This window comes from Barbatula barbatula (assembly GCF_947034865.1).
Source record: "Barbatula barbatula genome assembly, chromosome: 7".
Taxonomy (NCBI): domain Eukaryota; kingdom Metazoa; phylum Chordata; class Actinopteri; order Cypriniformes; family Nemacheilidae; genus Barbatula; species Barbatula barbatula.
In genome coordinates this window covers 20,426,466-20,445,310 of record NC_136770.1, presented here as the reverse complement: position 1 = coordinate 20,445,310, position 18,845 = coordinate 20,426,466, and the positions used below count along the sequence as shown (strand labels likewise).

General features: G+C 39.8%; 1 protein-coding gene across 1 annotated transcript in view; it reads left to right on the top strand.

Moving 5' to 3' along the window:
- shq1 (SHQ1, H/ACA ribonucleoprotein assembly factor) overlaps positions 1–14,093 on the top strand; it is a 32,371-nt gene extending 18,278 nt beyond the window's left edge. The window contains exons 11-12 of the mRNA XM_079459817.1: positions 5,218–5,338; positions 13,160–14,093. Coding sequence (XP_079315943.1) covers positions 5,218–5,338; positions 13,160–13,811 — 773 coding nt within the window. The 3' untranslated portion in view covers positions 13,812–14,093. The remainder of the gene's footprint in view (positions 1–5,217; positions 5,339–13,159) is intronic.
- Positions 14,094–18,845: the final 4,752 nt, after the last annotated feature.

Sequence of the window (18,845 nt, the reverse complement as noted above, 5' to 3'; positions counted from 1 at the left end):
TTCTGCTTGTTAAAGTAGCTTATAATTACCTTAGGGGTTAATGACAGGTCGAGCGTGTCACAACCTATATTTACCCACAGCAGACAAACCTGTTGACACACGGGACCGACTTTAACACAACAATCAGCGTTCTCCCCTGAACAGCGGGGTGCTCCGGTAAAAGACGTTCACCATGACAGGAAAGTCAACAGATTGGTCATGTCTCGTGTGTTTCGTCTGCTGTGTGGGAGGCAGGTTGAGATGGAGGGAAGCCGAGAGAGTTGTCTCTTTACTTCTGAAGGAATCCGATTCTGGGGAGCAGACTATGCCGGCTTTGATATTGCAGACGGAGGAGCAACCTTTAAATCAAACAAGCCATCTGTAGGAGAGGCAGAAGGGAAGGGTAAAGACGTTTCAGGGGTGGTAAGATTATCCGGCACGTGTTGATTTAAGCACTCATAACTAACTGCAGTTAAAGGGCCTGTAAGATATAGGATTATGGGAAACGTTTAAGTTAACGCTTCATTTACAACGACCGCAGGTTCATGTGATGTTCAGGAAGCTTCTTATGATGACAGGAAAACAAAGGTTCCTTAAAAGGATATTTCACCCATAATATTTAAATCTGCCATCATTTATTCTACCTCATGTCATTAAGACCTATATGACTCTTTATTCTAACACAAAAGAAGGTCAATAGGGTCAGTGTTGTTTGGTTATCACCGTTCTTCGAAATATCTTCATTTGTGTTCTGGGTTAGATAGAAAGTCATCCAAGCTTGGAATGACATGACGGTATGTAAATAATGAATGAAATAATTTTCAATTTTGGGTGAAGTCAACATGAAAATGTTAAACTGACGTAAGTAAACAGCACTTAAAGGACCCCTTTTACGTCTCTGGTCTCAACGTGCAGAACATCACTTCACATGAATTCATTTCTATTCGATTCTGCTTTTTAAGGGACATGAGGTCCAGCAGTCATCCCTGATCCGACTCACTTTGTTCAAATAAGCAGTCAGTACCATTAAGAGTAGTTTACACTCTTTTATACAAGGTAGACATTTGTTAACATCCCCCTGAGCCACTTGCTTATGTTTTCACGCAGAGCCTCTGTGGCATTTCGCTTGAGTCTACAATTTGTAGATTTACAACCGCGAAGCCCTGCGAGCAATAAGGCTCCCCTTTAAAGAACCGTAACTCGCCTCCGAGAGCGCGCCGCCTTGTCAGAGCGTGACTGCTGCGTAATTAATTTGTCAGCGGAGCGGGACAGGAGGTGTGTATCTGATGTGTGCTTACTCTAATTTGAGGCACTTCATTTAAGCGGCTGTGAAAGCAAACTGTTGTATGTAGTAGGAAAACAAGCCCATTAATGATGCGACAAGACCAAAGCGGCAATGGAAATGTTATCTGGGGTAAATATTTGAACAGCCCTCTGGCAGCTTGTCGGTGATCCTTTAGTCGGCTGCTGAAGCCGATGTGCCCTCGAGGAGAATGAGGAGGGCTGGGATGACAGAGCACCCTGAATGGGACATAGTGGGTTAATGAGATTGTGGTTTGAGAACAACAGGCTCTATTAATTCATTGGTTCATACCTAGTTTGTTCATCTCTGCATCACCTATTCTGTTGTGAAAAAGGTTCTCTGTAGCTTTCCTGTAGATCAGTGGTTAGTGAGTGGCGCTCAGTGGTTAGTGAGTGGCACTCATGGTCATGGGTTGCATCCCAGGGGATTGCACATAGTCAAAAACAAATGTATAGTACAATGCAATGTAAGTCACTTTGGATAAAAGCGTCTGCCAAATTCATAAATGTGAATGTTCCAGATTGGTCTACAGCTTCAGAAACCGGTCAGTATAAAGAGGCTTTCCTTCTCATTGTTTCCTTTTTTTCCAGTCCTGACCTCCTCGAGTTGCTCTTGCTTTTTTCCACCAAGGCACAGGATTGCAGGACGTGATTAATCCAAACCCAGCATGCACTGCAGAAGTGCCTCAGCTGGTCATCGGAAGAACCCCAATTTCTTTTCTTCAGCGCTCCGAAAAGAAAAGCAGAAAACCCTTCAATTATAAAAAGTCAGGGAATGAAAAAAGGCACTTTGAGTTCCTGGAGTTTTTCTCGCACGTCTGGAAGGCCGCTCATGTTTTCTCCGCCTGAGAGCTCCAGCTTAAATGGGAACCAAATGTTTGCGAAAGGTTTTCCTTGGTTTCGAGCGCGCTGTTTGTTTTCTGAGCCGCTCGGAATGTCTGCGCCGGGTGCCAGGCTATTCTGTGGGCGACTCGAGAAGCGTTGAGGGCCTTTTTGCGGTTCGCGACTGAGCCCTCATGCGGATGGAATATTTTTACATCTTACTTGTGACAACAAATATCAACACCACGCAGCTCCCTTAAGGTGTATTTTGTGTCTAGCAGATGCTATAATGTAGAATAGACTAATCTCCTTGAATGATTAAAAAACATCTGCTCTTCGCAGAATTCTCTGTTTGCTCAAGCAAAAGTTGATCTCGAGCTGTACTGCAAGTCATTTTCTTAATCAGCATTTCTGTCATGTTTTCCAGTAAACAAACATCCTTTAAACAAAGTAAATGTACTTGATAAGAACAATGGAAGAATATATTCATGTTTTTTGAGAGTTAATGTTGCATTAGTTTTCACTTGGGAAATAGATTTATTTATTATTAGAAAAATCTTTATTTGAAGAGATTCTTGCTGAAAATTTGTAACGGTTTGTATAAAGGGTGTTTAAGAAATCTTATATCAACATGTGTGAGTCTTAATATCTTTTGCAGTTTTTCTGCTTATGTAAATCTATCTTTGTTTAAAGCCATCACTTTGTCACCATCTCAGTTTGTAATTGCTACTGCACGTGATGTGCGGAGGTAATTTCTTTACGTGAATTGTGAATCGGCTCCTCACAACTGTGCGGACGAGTCTGATGTTTTGAGTCGTATGTCATGTGTGACCTGTGACAGGGAACCGATGAGAATCGTCACTGTACATCAGTAGAGCGTAATAAACATTAGAGATCACAATGCAGATTATATAACATTAAACACAGTAGAACATAAACAGACTCAAATAGCACAAAACTGCCGTTTTGGCAAGGAGTTGTTTTGTTGTTTCTCGTGGAACTGGACATAAGATCCCCGAAAGTGACCGCGGGTTTCAGATGCCGACAGTTACTGTCATATATCATTCTACACCACACAACTGTATATACATAAACTATACACAAAGCCTTGCCATCATGTCCAGGAAATAAGTCTGTAAATATGAGTTTAATCACAGGCTTCACTTATCACGTGCGAGTGCGTCACATGAAATACAGATGTGGGAAGGAAATTTCTAAATCACATGAGGTCCCCAGATAATACTAATCCCATGCAAAAAGGGCTTAAGTTACATTTATCATAATGAACATAACAAAGAGAGAGAACAACCGCTGGAATTGTGTACCCATCTGTAACACTACAAGTGCGCTACGGTTTTTGTGTTATCTATTGAAATATTATAAAATGTTTTTCCTGATCTGTTCAGAAGAAATAAATCCATGTCTGCCATTATTAATTCTGGTTTTCACACGAGTCCAAACACATTCCCCTTTTCTTTGTAAACTCTCATCAGTTTGTATTTCTTGGTTTTCACAGTCCACGTACTGGCTACTTCACATCATAACGTTAACATGCCGAAACGTCAGACATCATTTTGTCCGGAATGGACAAAAGAGCACGAATTCATATCAAAAAGCAGTAGAGATGCTTTCCATGTATTTTGCACACTATGTCGCTGTAAAGTGGACGTTAGTTGTAAAGGGAAAGCCGCCATTGACCGACATGTCAGCACTGAAAAATATTAAGGTAACCGACGAGCTGCTGGTACGTCTTTCCCTTAGGTCTTAATTTCGGGAGGCAACATCACCTCAGAATGACAAAATCTCCGCTGCAGAGCTTTGTAAAGTCTATCATGCAGTCAAGCATCACCAGTCATACAGGAGTGTCTTGAATAAATACAAATACTGTGAACAAACACTTTTTTGCCTCTGTTACACATAGGTATACATCAAGATATGTCGTAGATCAAATTGTCTGGCACTGAATAGAGTAGACTGTTTCAGAATCACTGTATCATGATACCATTTACATTTATTCATTTGGCAGACGCTTTTATCCAAAGCGACTTACAAATAGTTTTATACAGTGGCACATTACTGCAGAGCAATCAGGGGTAAGGTGCCTTGCTCAAGGGCCCTTCAGTCATGACCTGCTGGCACTGAGATTAGCACCGGCAACCTTCTGATCACAAGCCCAACGCTCTAACCTTTAGGCCACAGCTGACCCCATACCATCGATACCATCGATATGATAGACAAAATTGTATTATATTTGCTAATGTACACCAGATTATTCTAGCCTCACTAAATGCCGCAAAGTGTCCTCCTTTTTGGTGTTATGAAAATGGCCACCCTAGATGTCAGCGCAGCGCAGCTTGCCGTTTAAAAGTAAATGTACTAAATACTAAAAGTTTCCAAGAAAAAATGACTGTGTACAATGCTACCCGTCAGTCTGATCCTCTTCATTCTGTTCACGAATGTGACGAAATGACACATAGACGAAAGACACTAAATAAGGATCTCCGGAAAAGTCGACCCGACAGGGAAAATTACAAACCATTATTACAAGCCTTTTTGGTGAATCCAGCAAGGGTTTTGAGACACCCTTCTTTCATGTACTTGCTCAATAATTGGTTTTAGTAAAAAAAATTCTCAAAATAACTTACAGACTGCCACATTAAATTATGTTTATGTTTTGTATTTCCTGTGCATAATATTTTTTAAGGCTGTCAAACGATTAGTTGCATCCATAATAAAAGTTTGTGTTTACATAATATATGTCTGTGTACTGTGCATATAAATTTTGTTGTGTTTATAAACACAAAAACATACACATATATGCATATTTAGGAAATAATTATATGTATGTATTTATTTATATTTACCAATAATTTAAATATTTATAAACGTTTATTCATTTTTACATTTTTCTTAAATATAATAATAAGTGCTTTTGTTTATAAATACAGAATTAATATGCACAGTACACAGACATATTTTGTAAACAAAACCTTTGGATGCGATTAATCCCGATTAATCGTTTGACAGTCCTTCTAAATTTAGATGAACAAATCTGCAATTTTACATGCCTGAGTTAAAATACCTGATGTGAGAACTGCTTTCTCTTTGTCACAGGGAAGGCTTGCGTCCTGAAATGTCTGCTTGCCATCCATAAGATCTTCAGAGAGAACGATCCGGCATATATCCTCAATGATCTCTACATCACCGACTATTGCATCTGGATCCAGAGGGTCAAGTAAGTTCATTTCTGCAAAATGTCACCTGAAGTATTTTTGGAGGAGAAAGAACTGGTTCAAAAACTGGTTCAATAATTCATATTTATCAGAAATAAATAACAACCATTATGATTATTATTATTATTATTATTAGACAGTGTGTTTATATAAAAATATTATAGGACTATATCACTCAAATTTAGCAAATGTACTTATGAATCACTGTAATGGATCTTATCACTTAAAGGATAATATATTTATTTATGATTATGATGATAATTTGTATTAGGTCAAGAGTGTATATTCATTGTTTTACAAAAGCTTCAAACATAGCTCATCCCATCAGAATTTAAAGTCTGAACTCAGATTTTATAATGTTCTTTCAGGGCAAGTTAAACAGGATCCCAGTGCTTGAACTTGATTCACAGCGGGCAATATCGCATTCGTGATCTATGCGAGCCATAATTTGTAACCACATCCTTGTTTAAAATGCGAATTATAGCCGGCACATAATTCAGTAATGAGATATACTCTGCATTTGGCTGGAGTTCAGCTGAAGTTGTACGCTTGTCTTGAAGAAATCTGGTTGAAAAATGCACGTCTGAAGTTATAGGCCCTGTGCCCAGTGAGAGAAACGTTAAACACCCTGCAGGGATCCCAGACAGAAATCTTTCAATTTCTTGTTTTTCTGTCCAGCACGATGGCTTGACAGCTAATTAATAATAGATGTGTAAAATGTCAGTTCCAGTGTGCCTGTTTTCTCAATGAGAGAGAGCGAGAGAGAGCGAGAGAGAGCGAGAGAGAGCGAGAGAGAGCGAGAGAGAGCGAGAGAGAGCGAGAGAGAGCGAGAGAGAGCGAGAGAGAGCGAGAGCGAGAGAGAGCGAGAGAGAGCGAGAGAGAGAGAGCGAGAGAGAGAGAGCGAGAGAGAGAGAGCGAGAGAGAGAGAGCGAGAGAGAGCGAGCGAGCGAGAGACTTATACATTACACAGAGAACTGCACAGATCTATCATCAGCGTGCTGGAAAACTCAATTAGGTCTGCCTGGACCTCCAAGTTATGGAGAGAAAGGGGAAGACAAAATTCATTGTCATCTCAATGGCAGTTGGTCGGCTGATGCAGGTCCTCATGAAAGTCGACTGTTTTACCCCAAAAACTAATTCTGGCATTATTTATTTAACCATGTGCCATTCAAAATCTGTATCTGACTCTTTCTTCTGAGGAACACAAAAGAAGATATTTACGTCTCTGATTTGGTGTCCATACAATCGAGGTCAATGTTGTTTGCTTACCAACATCCTTAAAATATCTGAAGTTCAGCAAATGAAAGATGGTCATACAGGTTTGGAATGACATGACGGTGCAGTAATGATGAGCGTTTTCATGTCTAGGTGTCCCTCTTTATCGGAAATATGCCCTTCTTATACAACGCACAGCTTTGAATGAAAGAGCTGAAAGATTTTCTTGGATGCACATTGTGTGGTTACAACATCTAGCCACGGCTGAAACCAGGCCATGCTAAACAGCCAAACCTCATTCCCTTGGTCCGAGCTAAATATCGCCTTGACTCCACTGCCGCCCACCATTGTTTGCAAAATGCATGGTCTGAGTCACATCATTGACCTGCGAATGAATACGTGTGTTCTTTTATTCTCTCCTTGTTCTGCGTTTAATTGAACAGAACAAAAGACTAAACCGACCCGAGGGCTTTAGAAAGCGCTGCTTGCAGAATCTGTGCCTGCATTTTGTGCCACTGTTGTACTTGCCTTGAGGTGATTCCCAACATCACGGCGAAAATTGATTTCCAGTTCGCATCCCTTTGTCTCTTAAGTCGACTTAAAACAGCGCTCACAATTTTTCCGTTCTGTCGGAGCTGTTCATGGCATGCGAAGTGATGGCAGGAGAGTTGCGCGCACTTTCAAACGGCGTAGCTTTTGATCAAATCCCCACAGTTCTATTTTGTGTAGACGATTCCCCGTTATCATAGCAGGTTTGTTGTGACAGCGTTTTCAACATCCACTGTCAGATTATTTAAACAACCCTTTCCTCCCAGAAGAACGGCCCGGTCCAGATGAGCGATCCGTCTTTGAGGGATCTCTGGGTTATAGATGTTATCCGCGGCAGCAGTTCCCCCTCAAATCTGTTATCAGCTGTTCGTGATGAATGCTGGGATTAATGAACGCTGCCCCTGGGGGATGATTTATAGTGTCTCTCTGCCATCTGACCGGCATCCCTGCTCTTGAGATCTCACAGAATTTATGACGCCTTAAAGACTTCATGCGTGATTTAAACCGCTGCGCCGTCCCTCCGATCAGAAACGAAACAAAGTGGATTGAGTTGGACACCGCAGTCTATGGCTGTTTGATTGACAGCGCTCCATGAATCTGCTCTTGTCTTGACACTAGGCCACAATCGCTCAAGACTTTGACATATGGTTGGAACAGCATCAGGCCATTTGTTTTATACTGAATCTAGGGTGCTATTGCGGGAGTTCCTGAGCTTTTGTCCCTGCTAAACCCTTGTGACTTAGTCGTGTAAATTATTTATAGTATCAATTCATATTTTAATAAAAAATGAAGTACCAATGTGGCTGACACAGGACTAGGATGTGATCATGTTTTTGCTTCTTTGTCGAGGGAGATAACGTATTCACAAAATAGAAATAGGCATTCTAAGGTAAAAAAAAACGTCATATACACCTCTGAAAACATTGTTATGTATATTGTATACTGTCAATAGACCTCCAAAAAATGACCCGCCTTAGACCTTACATGAGTTGATACTATAAATTGTTGTCAAAGTCATGGAGACTTCGGAGCCAGACTGCTTAAACCACTGGCATTTTCTTATCTTTTCCCTCCTCCAATTCAGCTTTCAGGATCACTTCAGTGCGACGACTCTTTAACCCGTTCAAAAAACTGATAAGATAAGGTAGAACTTACAGTGTTTCACTAAGTGCAATGAAACCATTGTCTGACGGAAGCTTGCAGTCCATTGTGCCATTGTGTTCACGCTTTGTAATCGGGCAAGTTGGATTCTGAACGGCAACCATGGCAACCTGTAAAAGGTGAGCTTAAGGGTTTGTCTTTTGATAGGATGAGAAAGTTGCTCGCTCTGACAGCGTATTGACCCCCAGCCGAGTGTGTTTTCTTTTTTCAGGAGGCTCAGGCCTCTGGCTCGAGGGGAACGGGGGCCCCGGGGGCCACATGGGTCAGAGGTTTCGTAAAGCTTGCGGTCAGTTGTCCCAAGAGTGGACATTTCTGTTGTCAGTTAGCGTTAAATCATGACACAGTGAAGTGGTTTGGGGAACTACTGTTTTCTGTCAGGTCTTGCTTCAGTGGGTGAGTGAATTGTGAAAGTTTCCCTTGGCATTTTGTGAAATCAAGCTTAAATGATCTGGGATTGGTTTGAATTTTGTTTAGGTTTTCAATGACGGCTTCAGTTTACTTGGCTTTGAATTTGGCTGTGACCTTTTTAGTTTTGGGGTCTGACATTTGACTGGTTTGCCATCTTTTTTGACTTGATGAGTTGAATGGTTTACTTTTATTTATATTGATCAGCTTTGGTGTCATGATGCAAAAATGTAAAATAATGTAATGTTTAGAACTGTGTGTTGGTTGTGAATGAAATTGCCTGATAGTGTTGAATACAACTGATATATTTGGATATGATTGACGTATCGGGTAATTTTTCCAAATTTTTCAACGATAATTGCTGGCCGACGAGAGCTTTACACTTAAAAAACAATGTATCAGTGCTACTCATATGGATACTTGTCACCATTGATCAATTTTTACCCTTATTGAAATTATTTTTAAAGATTGTTGCAACATTAGCAAAATCCACTGACAAAAATAAAGGGTGATTAACAACAATGATTTACTTTGGCAAAAAGTAAAAATCTAAGAATTTGGAGATGCAAGGTTTCAGAAGGACAGCCGCGATATACTGTTTATATATGATTTAGTTCTATTGCTTTTGTTTGTAGTTAAGAAAAGTCTCGTGAACATGCAGACTGGTTTCTCTGGCATTGGCGGCGAGAACTGTAGTGTCTTGTTTGAGCGTGCTCAGAGACAGAGAGAGAGAGAGAGAGAGAGAGAGAGAGAGAGAGAGGTGGATTGAAACGGCTGCTGGTGTGAGGAAACTGATCCTGGTCTTGGAGCTCTTGCGGATAAGGGGATCATACTCGCTCTCAGTGTGTGGTTTAGCACCATTCCAACACTCTGGCTTGTACAGTTGGTCTGGGCTACGACAACGCTCTCTTCCTTCCAGCTTCTCAGAGTTCTCTCTTCCAGGGACATGCAGGAAGCAACGCTAGGGATATTCAGCTCAACCGGTAGAGCATAGCGCTTACAACACCAAGGTCAGGAGTTTAATTCACAATAAAAAAGAATGATAAAAGAAAAAGTTATAATAAATTCTGTCATCATTTATTCACCCTCATGTCATTCAAAACCTATATATGAATGTTTTTTATGTGGAACACAAACGAAGATATTTTGAGATGTCTCTGTGATTCTGTGTCCATACGATGGAAGGGAAGGTTGTTTGATTGCCAACATTCTTTCGAAGTATCTTTTTTTGTTGTTCTGCAGAAGAAAGTAAGTCATACACATTTCGAATGACATGAGGATGATTAAATGATGTAAGAATGGGTGAACCATCCCTTTAAATTCATTATTTAAAAATAGTAGTTTGCTCGGTTTCATTGACTTTGTACGTTTGCGTTTAAATAGGAATAACATTAAAGGCATGATTACAAAGTATTTAAGGATTTTCAGATGGAGTTATACCAATTAAGTTGTTGTAAGAGACTCATTATCTTGTTCAAAAGGCGGAGGTATGTTTCATCCTTCTGGGTTCTTAATTTGTACGTCTTAAGAGCTCAGTGCAGCTAGCAGCAGTCTAAGCGCTTTGTTTGAAGTAGATAAGTAATTCACGGCAAGCTCTCTCCAGACATAAAGGTTTTCACTCGTTTCTCAAGCTGCCTCTGGTGCGTCTTTGTCGCAGCAGGCCTGTTTTATTTTCCCATCCTTAAAAAGCCGCCTCTTCTTGGCTAATTAAGGCGAACCACAACAGTGCCGTCGTAATGACTGAATTGTGCACAACATTATCCTTTGCCCCAAAAGGGCCTTTGTTTCCACCGCAGGCCTGCATTCTCTTACCGCTCAAGTGAAGGAAGGAGAGAGGATGAGAAAACAAGCGAGCTTCTACAGCGCTAACTCAATAATGACTTCCCACGGGGGAAAGGGACACTCAATGTCTTAATGTCCCTGGCTCGAAGTTAACTTCCTGTCCGCTTTTGTTTATCGATCTAGCCAGTGGCTAAAAATAGAACATATTTCATTTATATTCATATTTGGTTGTATAATAATTGTATTCAATAAACGTTTTGTTGAATGGGTCGTCTAACCATGTCACATTTAAGTTTAGCCGAGAAACCGTTCTTTTACTGATAAGCCAAAAAAATATTGGCTAGACATACTTTAACATGCTAGCCACATGATTTACTTATTTCTTTAGCTTGTTATCAGAATTAAACTACGGGAACTCGTTGCGAATTCTTTGCGGATGTGTACTGGAAGTTGCATTTTGAAACTGTCTATAGACTTTAATATCCGTCATTATCAAGTCAACTTATTAAAGAAACAGAATTTTTCAAAGGTGCAGATGCTTGCATATTTTGAGAGGCAAGAGCCTTAAATATTTTGATCTAAAATGTTTTTTGAAAAGTTTGAATGAAGTTATCTGTTTGCAAACAAACTTCATACATTCATGTATTATGTGTCATGTACGGCACACTGTATATAAACAAAACTTACAGAAAATTGACCGGCTGATTTAGTCCCTCTCTCTAACAAATCTCTGTCCGCCTCTATATACGTCCTGAAGGCACCAAGCGTGTTGTGTACTCTGTATCCTCATGAGACGTTGTAGTCCGCCTACATGTCCCTGTCCTCCAACGGTTCAGGAGATCACGAGGCCTGGGCGGTAATACAGAGGAATCCGGGGTTCTCCGCAGTGGGTTAATTGAAGCACAGAGAGATGGGACGGCCTCAACTCGCATGCTTTATATTTTTTGTGAATGACCACGACCTCGGAACCGTAGTGAGCGCGACCTCCCGGTATGTCGCTAATCACCATGGCGATGAAGCCTTCTAGTGACTTGCAGCTTTTAATAGCAGCCACTTGAGTTTTGGCAGCACCCAGACGCATTTGCTTCATGAATAATGTATGCCTCCGAGCCTCTTGTACTACAGGCATCTGTACATTGAGAATATTGAATTGTAGCAATATTTTTTTTCAGGATGCTTTGCATATTGCGTGTCCCCACGGGAACTTTGCGGAGATGGGTGGTATTAGTGAAACTCGGATTGGTGTATTTATTTTGGTCTGCAGCCATTTCATCTTGCTTATGATATGCGTTTGTCGATTGTATCGCCTGCGTTTTACTGTTAACATTTGAAAGCTCTTCAAAATGTTTTGCCCTAGCTCAGCAACCGCCTCTCACACAATATTCAGAGACATTTTTATTTTTTTAAACATGCACTGCGTGGCCACATGTTTAATACTTTGTTCTGCTTTTTCATTTCACATTGTGCTCAGCATTTTTGCTGTACATTTTCTGTGTACCCAAAATTTTTCTTACATTTTTCGGTCTAAAATATACTCAAAAGTGGCTGCACCCATTCACTTCTATGGTATGGACACAAAACCAATGCGAGGGAATTGGTGCTGGCGCTGTTTGGTTAACAACATTCTTCAGAAGATTTTCTTTGGTGTTCTGTGGAGGAAAGAAAGTCATACAGGTTTGAAATGACAAGAGGGCTAGTAAATGATGACATGATTTTTATTTTTAGATGAATTTCACTTTAAACATGTAATCTAATACTTATATTAAGTGAACTGTTTCATTGTTCAATGACAATAAAGACATTTTTGTCGGTTTCACAATGCATGTGAATGTGTGTCTATTCGGTTTAGTTTATCTGGTTTGTGTTACTGAAGCATCAGTTGTAAAATGATTTCCCCTGTAGGAAGCAGAGCTCATAAGCATGCCGAAATCCTACAGAGTTCTCCCTACTGTAGCCATGGCGACTGTACTTGAGCAGAATGATAAAATTTCCTCAAACAGGCAAAACCCAATTTTTTGGTTCATGCTTCCACAGGCTGCCTGTAAATAACTTGTTTATTTATGCAAACTTTTGACATTTCTCTGGATTGCAAACGATGACGTTTACCATAATATTCATGCAGGTGCATTTACACTGAATGACACCTAACCTTAAAAAAATCCCTGCATTATTAAAGTTCTCTACGTGGCTGGTACACCAATTTTCTCCAAAGGCGTAGGATAGCTTCAAGTAAGGATATGGAAAAAGGAATATACCGTATTATGAAGTTTAAAGTGTAAAGTGAGTTTAAAATTCACCCAAAAATGTTCTAAAAACCTGTATGACTGTCTTCGGCAGAACACAAAAGAAGATATTTTGAAGAATGTTGGTAAACGGTAGCCATTAACTTGCATTGATTTTGCATCCGTACAATAGAAGTCAATAGGGGCCACCGTTGTTCGGTTACAGACATTCTTCAGAATATCTTCTTTTATGTTCTGGGGAAGAAAGAAAGTCATACAGGTTTGAGATGACAAGAGGGTGAACCATCACTCCTTCATATTTGGGTATTAGTCGTGCAAGCATGTTGGTGTATGAAATCATAAAATGTGGTTGAAAAAACAGTCCTTTATCAGTTAAAGTCCCTCTTTAAAATCCCATCACCAATTTGTCCTTCATTACTCCACTGTAAAAATCTCATTTGAATATATATTTTTTTACTACTCCACCAGATCCAAACATATGATCGCCCTTGCCGAGCCCCTGCGCAAAGCCAAGCTGCAGAAGAGCCATCTAGACCTGGAGCTTGAGATTTTGGAGCATGCAGCTGAACTCGTGGTGAAAGAAGAAGAAGAAGGTGAAGACGACAGCGATGACGACTCGAGCAGCGACGACGATTCGGAGGACGAAGACACAGAGGAAAAGCAAGCAGATCCAGGCGCTGTCACTCAGCATGAAGGAAACACAGAAACGTTAACAGAGGTCAGACCTCTTGAACCCGGAATCTGCTGTGAGGTCTTGAAAGAGGACGCAGTGACTGACGGGAGAGACTCACCCCTCCTCGTGCAGATCCGGAGCGGAGAGCCACGTGAGCCCGGGCGGATGATGAAGGAGCTGGGAGAGAGGTTGGGGGAGGCGCTCAGGATAGAGGAGGATGTGCCTCAGGCAACACAATCTATTAGCAGGAGAAACACTGAGGGAGAGAGTGGGGGGGAGAGAGACCACCACCAATGTGCAGTCGGGACGGAAAGAGAAGACAGGAAAACGGCAACCAGTAAAGAGCTACTTGATGTCTGCCTTCAGAAGAATCCGCTGCGTATCGTAACCACTGATGGAATGGACAGTGATGATGAAGATCTCACAGGCGAATATAAAGGACATTAGTGGGAAGTTTGTGACTTGGATATTAAGATTCCTTAACGTTAGGACTAATGGATGTATCCCTAAATCTATCAAGGAGAAGCTTGTGCTTTTATCGATAAAATTGATGGATATATTTGTGATGACATCGCAACTGTTTGTTGGAACACAGTCACTGTATGTTTGTTATTCTGGCAAGTGTTTTATTAAAACAGTATACATTTTTACGTGTTTGATAAAACTCAAACTGTTATAACTTTAAAAGTTAATATTTTAATAATGTTTTATTAAATGGATTCAATTTATAATAACAATATTAAGTTTTTATTATTAATCGTATTATTATATTACTATTTGCATAAATAATATTTCAAATAGATATTTGTATAGGCTGAATTTTTTAAGCTAAATATTAGTATAGTTTTTCTAATAGAGTACAACTGCACGTTTTAAAATAGATCAACGATTACGACCTACAAAAACGTCTCGATCAAACAGATTTTCCTCCCACATTACTCAAGTCGAAAGTCTACAGCTCTTCAAAGAAATGTTTGCGGGTTATTATCTGAAGTGATCTTTACAGTGAGTTTCTGACGCCTGCGATGATGCTGTTCTCATCCTGTCTGCCGTTCGCTCAGAGTGTAAGATAAGTGCGTTTCAGCTGCACGCTGTCATTTCCTTGGAAGTCAAAGAGTGGGAGGTTGTTGTTTGCCGATAACGTACAGAAGAGGGCGTGGGAGTATATCTACAGGAAATGTTAGTCGCTGCCCTCTCAATCTCATGACACTCATCTTTTCTGTTATAATAAGGTCAGCAAAACAATTTTGCAGGGAAGAACCCTTACTTGTGTTTTGATTATCTCATGTCAAATATAATGTCAAAATTCTCTATTTAAATTTGAATTGTTTTGCTCTTTTTGTTGTTGCCATTGTGTGAAACGAATAGACTTGTTTTTATTTGATTGACAGCTTGCTTATGTTAAATTGTGTCAACTGCTTTTACAGTTTAAGCATCCTCAAAGGCGAACAAAAATGTCCAAATTTAATTTACAAAATTTCAGTTTGCCCTGCATGTTTAACTCCGCGCACGGCAGTTTTGAGTTAAATTGATTGATTGATCGGTCCCGTGCGACTGAAGGGTGGTCTGGTGAAAACAGTTTGATATTGTAGGGAGGCGTGAAGACAAACAGGGAAGCTCTTGTCAGGCGGATGGAGAGGGGGTTGTGTAATGTGCAAGTGGGAATTGAGGAGTAAGTTAAACCCAAGTGTTTTTCTTGAAGAGCTTTAAGTGAAGGACCAACAAGACATGCAATGGCATTAAAATCGGCTGGAATAGAGTAATACCAGTAAAGCTAGTTTGGTTGAGATGACATTTAAAGTTTCATGATGCTGATTGGATAATATGTATCGTTTATGCACAATAAAGCACACAATGTTCCCTTTGCAGAGCTGTTAACCGTAGACAATCATTATTTTGGTACCATAACAGCACAGACTGTTTCCATCTATGTTTTTCTAAAGGCAGGATGACATTAAATGTTTTTGCATTTGCATTATTTCATAAACTGTCTTGCACATCAATCACACAACAATTCGTAACAAATACTAGTTTGCTGAATCATAAGTATGCGTACACTGTAAAAAATATAACGTCAGTTGGGCTCTGCGCAATTCAGATCATTTTTATCACATTTCAAGAATGCGTGAAAATTTCGTAAAACATATTTTATTTACAGTCTATAATGTGAATCTTACAAACTGTACAATTAGTAGAAAACAGCAATACTTAATACATACATTTGAAAATTACAGAAGCAGCTTACTCGATGTGCTCTTTTAGTCAGTGAGTGCTTGGCAGTGTGCCCTTCACAGTCACAGAGTAAGTCTGTCTAATATCTCAGACTCCGTAACTAGAGATCTTCATGTCTGTCTGTCTCTCTCGGCTTCACGATTCTCCTTTTTCTTTTCTGAATCTCTCTGTCCGGCACACTGTGTTTAGGATGGATCATGTCGTTAAAGCGGCTCCCTAAGTGCGAGTCCGACCGGGCTCTCCGGCGGCACCTTGGGAGCCCGATCATTTGTCCGACCTCTATCAAACCCTCCTCCTTCATGCCTTCATTCTTTATTTTCACTTCATTGCTCTGTAGCTTGTGGGAGCCCACAGGCTGTATCAGTCTCTCCCCTGTGGGCTCCTCCATTGATTAAGTGACAGTCTGTTGAATCACCGTTTTTCATTGTAAAGAGGTTCCTATATTTCCCATTATGATGCGCACCCCTGGGAACCGGGCTGGTGCTTCGCGACGTTGCTGGCTTGTGCTTTTCCCAGCCAAGTTTTAATAGGTTTCACCTGCAGCTAAGGGGACATTTGTGTCTTTTAAATGTATTCAGCCGACAAGACCAGATGAATGTGGTGGTGTTGCGAGAGAGTTTTTTTCTCGTGCCGTATACCACCAGCTTTGACACTTAGGTGCGAGCTTCTTGTTAAAGTCTAGATTCTGCTCATCTTTAAATGCTTTTGTAAAACTAGTAATGGCATCCAGAATAAAGGTTTGTGTTTACATCATATACTGTATACAGTGCGTATTAATTTGTATTTGTAAATACATACATGTATACATATATAGGAAATATTTGTGTTTATTTATATAGTATTTACCAATAATCAAATGTATAATATATATATTATGGTCAATATGCCAAAGACCAAATTTCTACGAGGCTCCACATCTCCTCACAACTCAACAATGCTGTATTGCTGCATTCACAACTACCCAAACTAACCGGACCAAGAAGAAAAACGAACTCTGGTGCGATTCAACCCTACTAAATGAGTCGGGTGTGAAAGCACTTTAAATATTGCGCAGTCTACCTTGAAAAGTGAGATGCTTGTTCTGTCAGACTTCATTAAAATGACTGCACAGTCTTTCGGGCTCCTGATTTCTGGGTAGCACATTGCCTCAGATTGTCCTGAAGTGCACCGTAGGTTCACTGCTGACAGAACAAGGACGACGTGTTCAACCTACACGCAGGATCCCCAGTGCGCCATACTAATAGAAAACTCAATCTCGCTCCCTTTTAAGTGATGTGATTCCGGTACTTGAGCAGACGAGTAACCCTAAAGGAGAAATGAATCTGTTGCTCTCCAGGGCTCGACTTCTCCAATGACTTCTCTCCCTGTGTTGTCAACCATCTGCCTCTTTGTTTAACAGTCTTAGCAGTTCGGCAAGCTTCTTTTTGTTGCTTCAATTGATCAACAGTAGAGTTTGTAAGTACAGCTCATTTATTTATTTATTATACAAATCTTAAAAGCAGACCCAACCTGAGCTCAGAGGTTTATGAGTGTTGATATTTGATTCTGTTGAAGCTCTAATTCTGCGTTATTTTAACCGGATTTATTGTGTTTGTGCTAGAATTGTTGGGTTATATGAAAATGAAGACATATAAATGTTTATATTTAATGATAATAAAATGACTGGTAATAATTTATTGTGACAGAATTTGTTCAAAACCTGTCCGTCAAGAGGAAAGTCAAACCCACCTCTGATTTGTACTGTATATATCGGATAATATTGCTTAAATATTTGTTAGCTTAAATCGCCAATTTTTACATTTTTACAAAATGTGAAGTTTCTTAAAATATATTACGTCTCTACTCATAATGAATCATTTTGAATCAACTGTTTTATATTTTTCAGTTTTATACATAATTCGCAATGCTTCATGGGATTGTTTTCCATTCGCTCATTATAGATGCAGTAAATTACACATCTCTTCCTTTGTCTTTTTTGTCTAATTTTCAAAATCGTTGTTGCTTCTAATAAAAGTTTATAACGTTACTATTTACCTCAGAGCTAACTGGTTTGGATTGTCTCACATCTCCTTTAGTAAAGAAATCATATGAAAAAATGCTACAGATTCCCATGAGAGTATGTTTTGAGGTACTATGATTCGGTGCTTCAGCATCTCGCTACTGTCCTGAAACCTTGTATCTCCATATTTTGTCATTTCGATGATAAATCATTATTATTAGTCGCCCTCTATATGTTTGTCACAAAATAAAAATATCAAAAAGTGCTTGCAAACTTTGACATCACATTATATAATCATTAAAAAGTACAGTGTTTTTTCTTTACCTGAAAATAGATTTGGACATCCAAGCAACGTTTTGTCAAAGGGTTAGTTCAGCCCAATATGAAAATTCTGTCATGAAACCTGCATACATTTCCTTGTTCTGATAAACACAGATAAATATAAATGGACAAATGCTTGTAAGCAAACAGTTCTACCGTGGTGGTAAAAATTACAATGGCAGGCAAAAGTGCCCCAGAACTGTTTGCTTTCCTACATTCATCGAAATATCATGTGTTCAAAAGAACAACTTTTTCCTACTTTGGTAGTCAATGGGGTCCAGTAACTGTTTGGTTACAAGCATTCTTTCAAATATCTATCTCTGTGTTCATCAGAACAAAGCCATTTCGAAGAACTTTAAGGTGAGTGATTAATATCATCATTTTTATTTTTGGGTATACTATGCCTTTAAATGTCGAATTTAACTTCCTAAAGGGCATTTTGACTTCCGCCTATCAAACAAGGTCAGTTTTTGGTACACTGGTGTATGTTAGAAAAGAACAAGTGTATTGAAGCCATGTCGAATAGTTCGCTTTCTCGGATAACAGAGACACTCTTCTCGTCGCTGAATCTCGAGCTGTTCAGCCTGACTCCCAAGGCTACAGTAACAATTAGCCGAGGTGTCAGATTCAAGTAGCCTGATTGTAATGTGAATATACTCCCATTGTCTGAGACACCGAAGATATTTTCAGCCTCTAAAAGTTGTCTTCCTCTATTGTGCCAAAGGCCTCTTATTTAAGTTCATTCAGCTTTTCAACCAAGTGTCATATTTGTGTAAAGGCTTCATAAGTCAGCGTGGCAAAGTCAGTGTAGTTGTACCCAGAATTCAATCCTCGCCGCAGAGCTTCTCGACTTCGAAGAATTGCTGCTGTGAGAAAAGCCGCAATCCCTTATTAGTTTTCCATGCGAAACAAGAGTCAGAGATTAATAT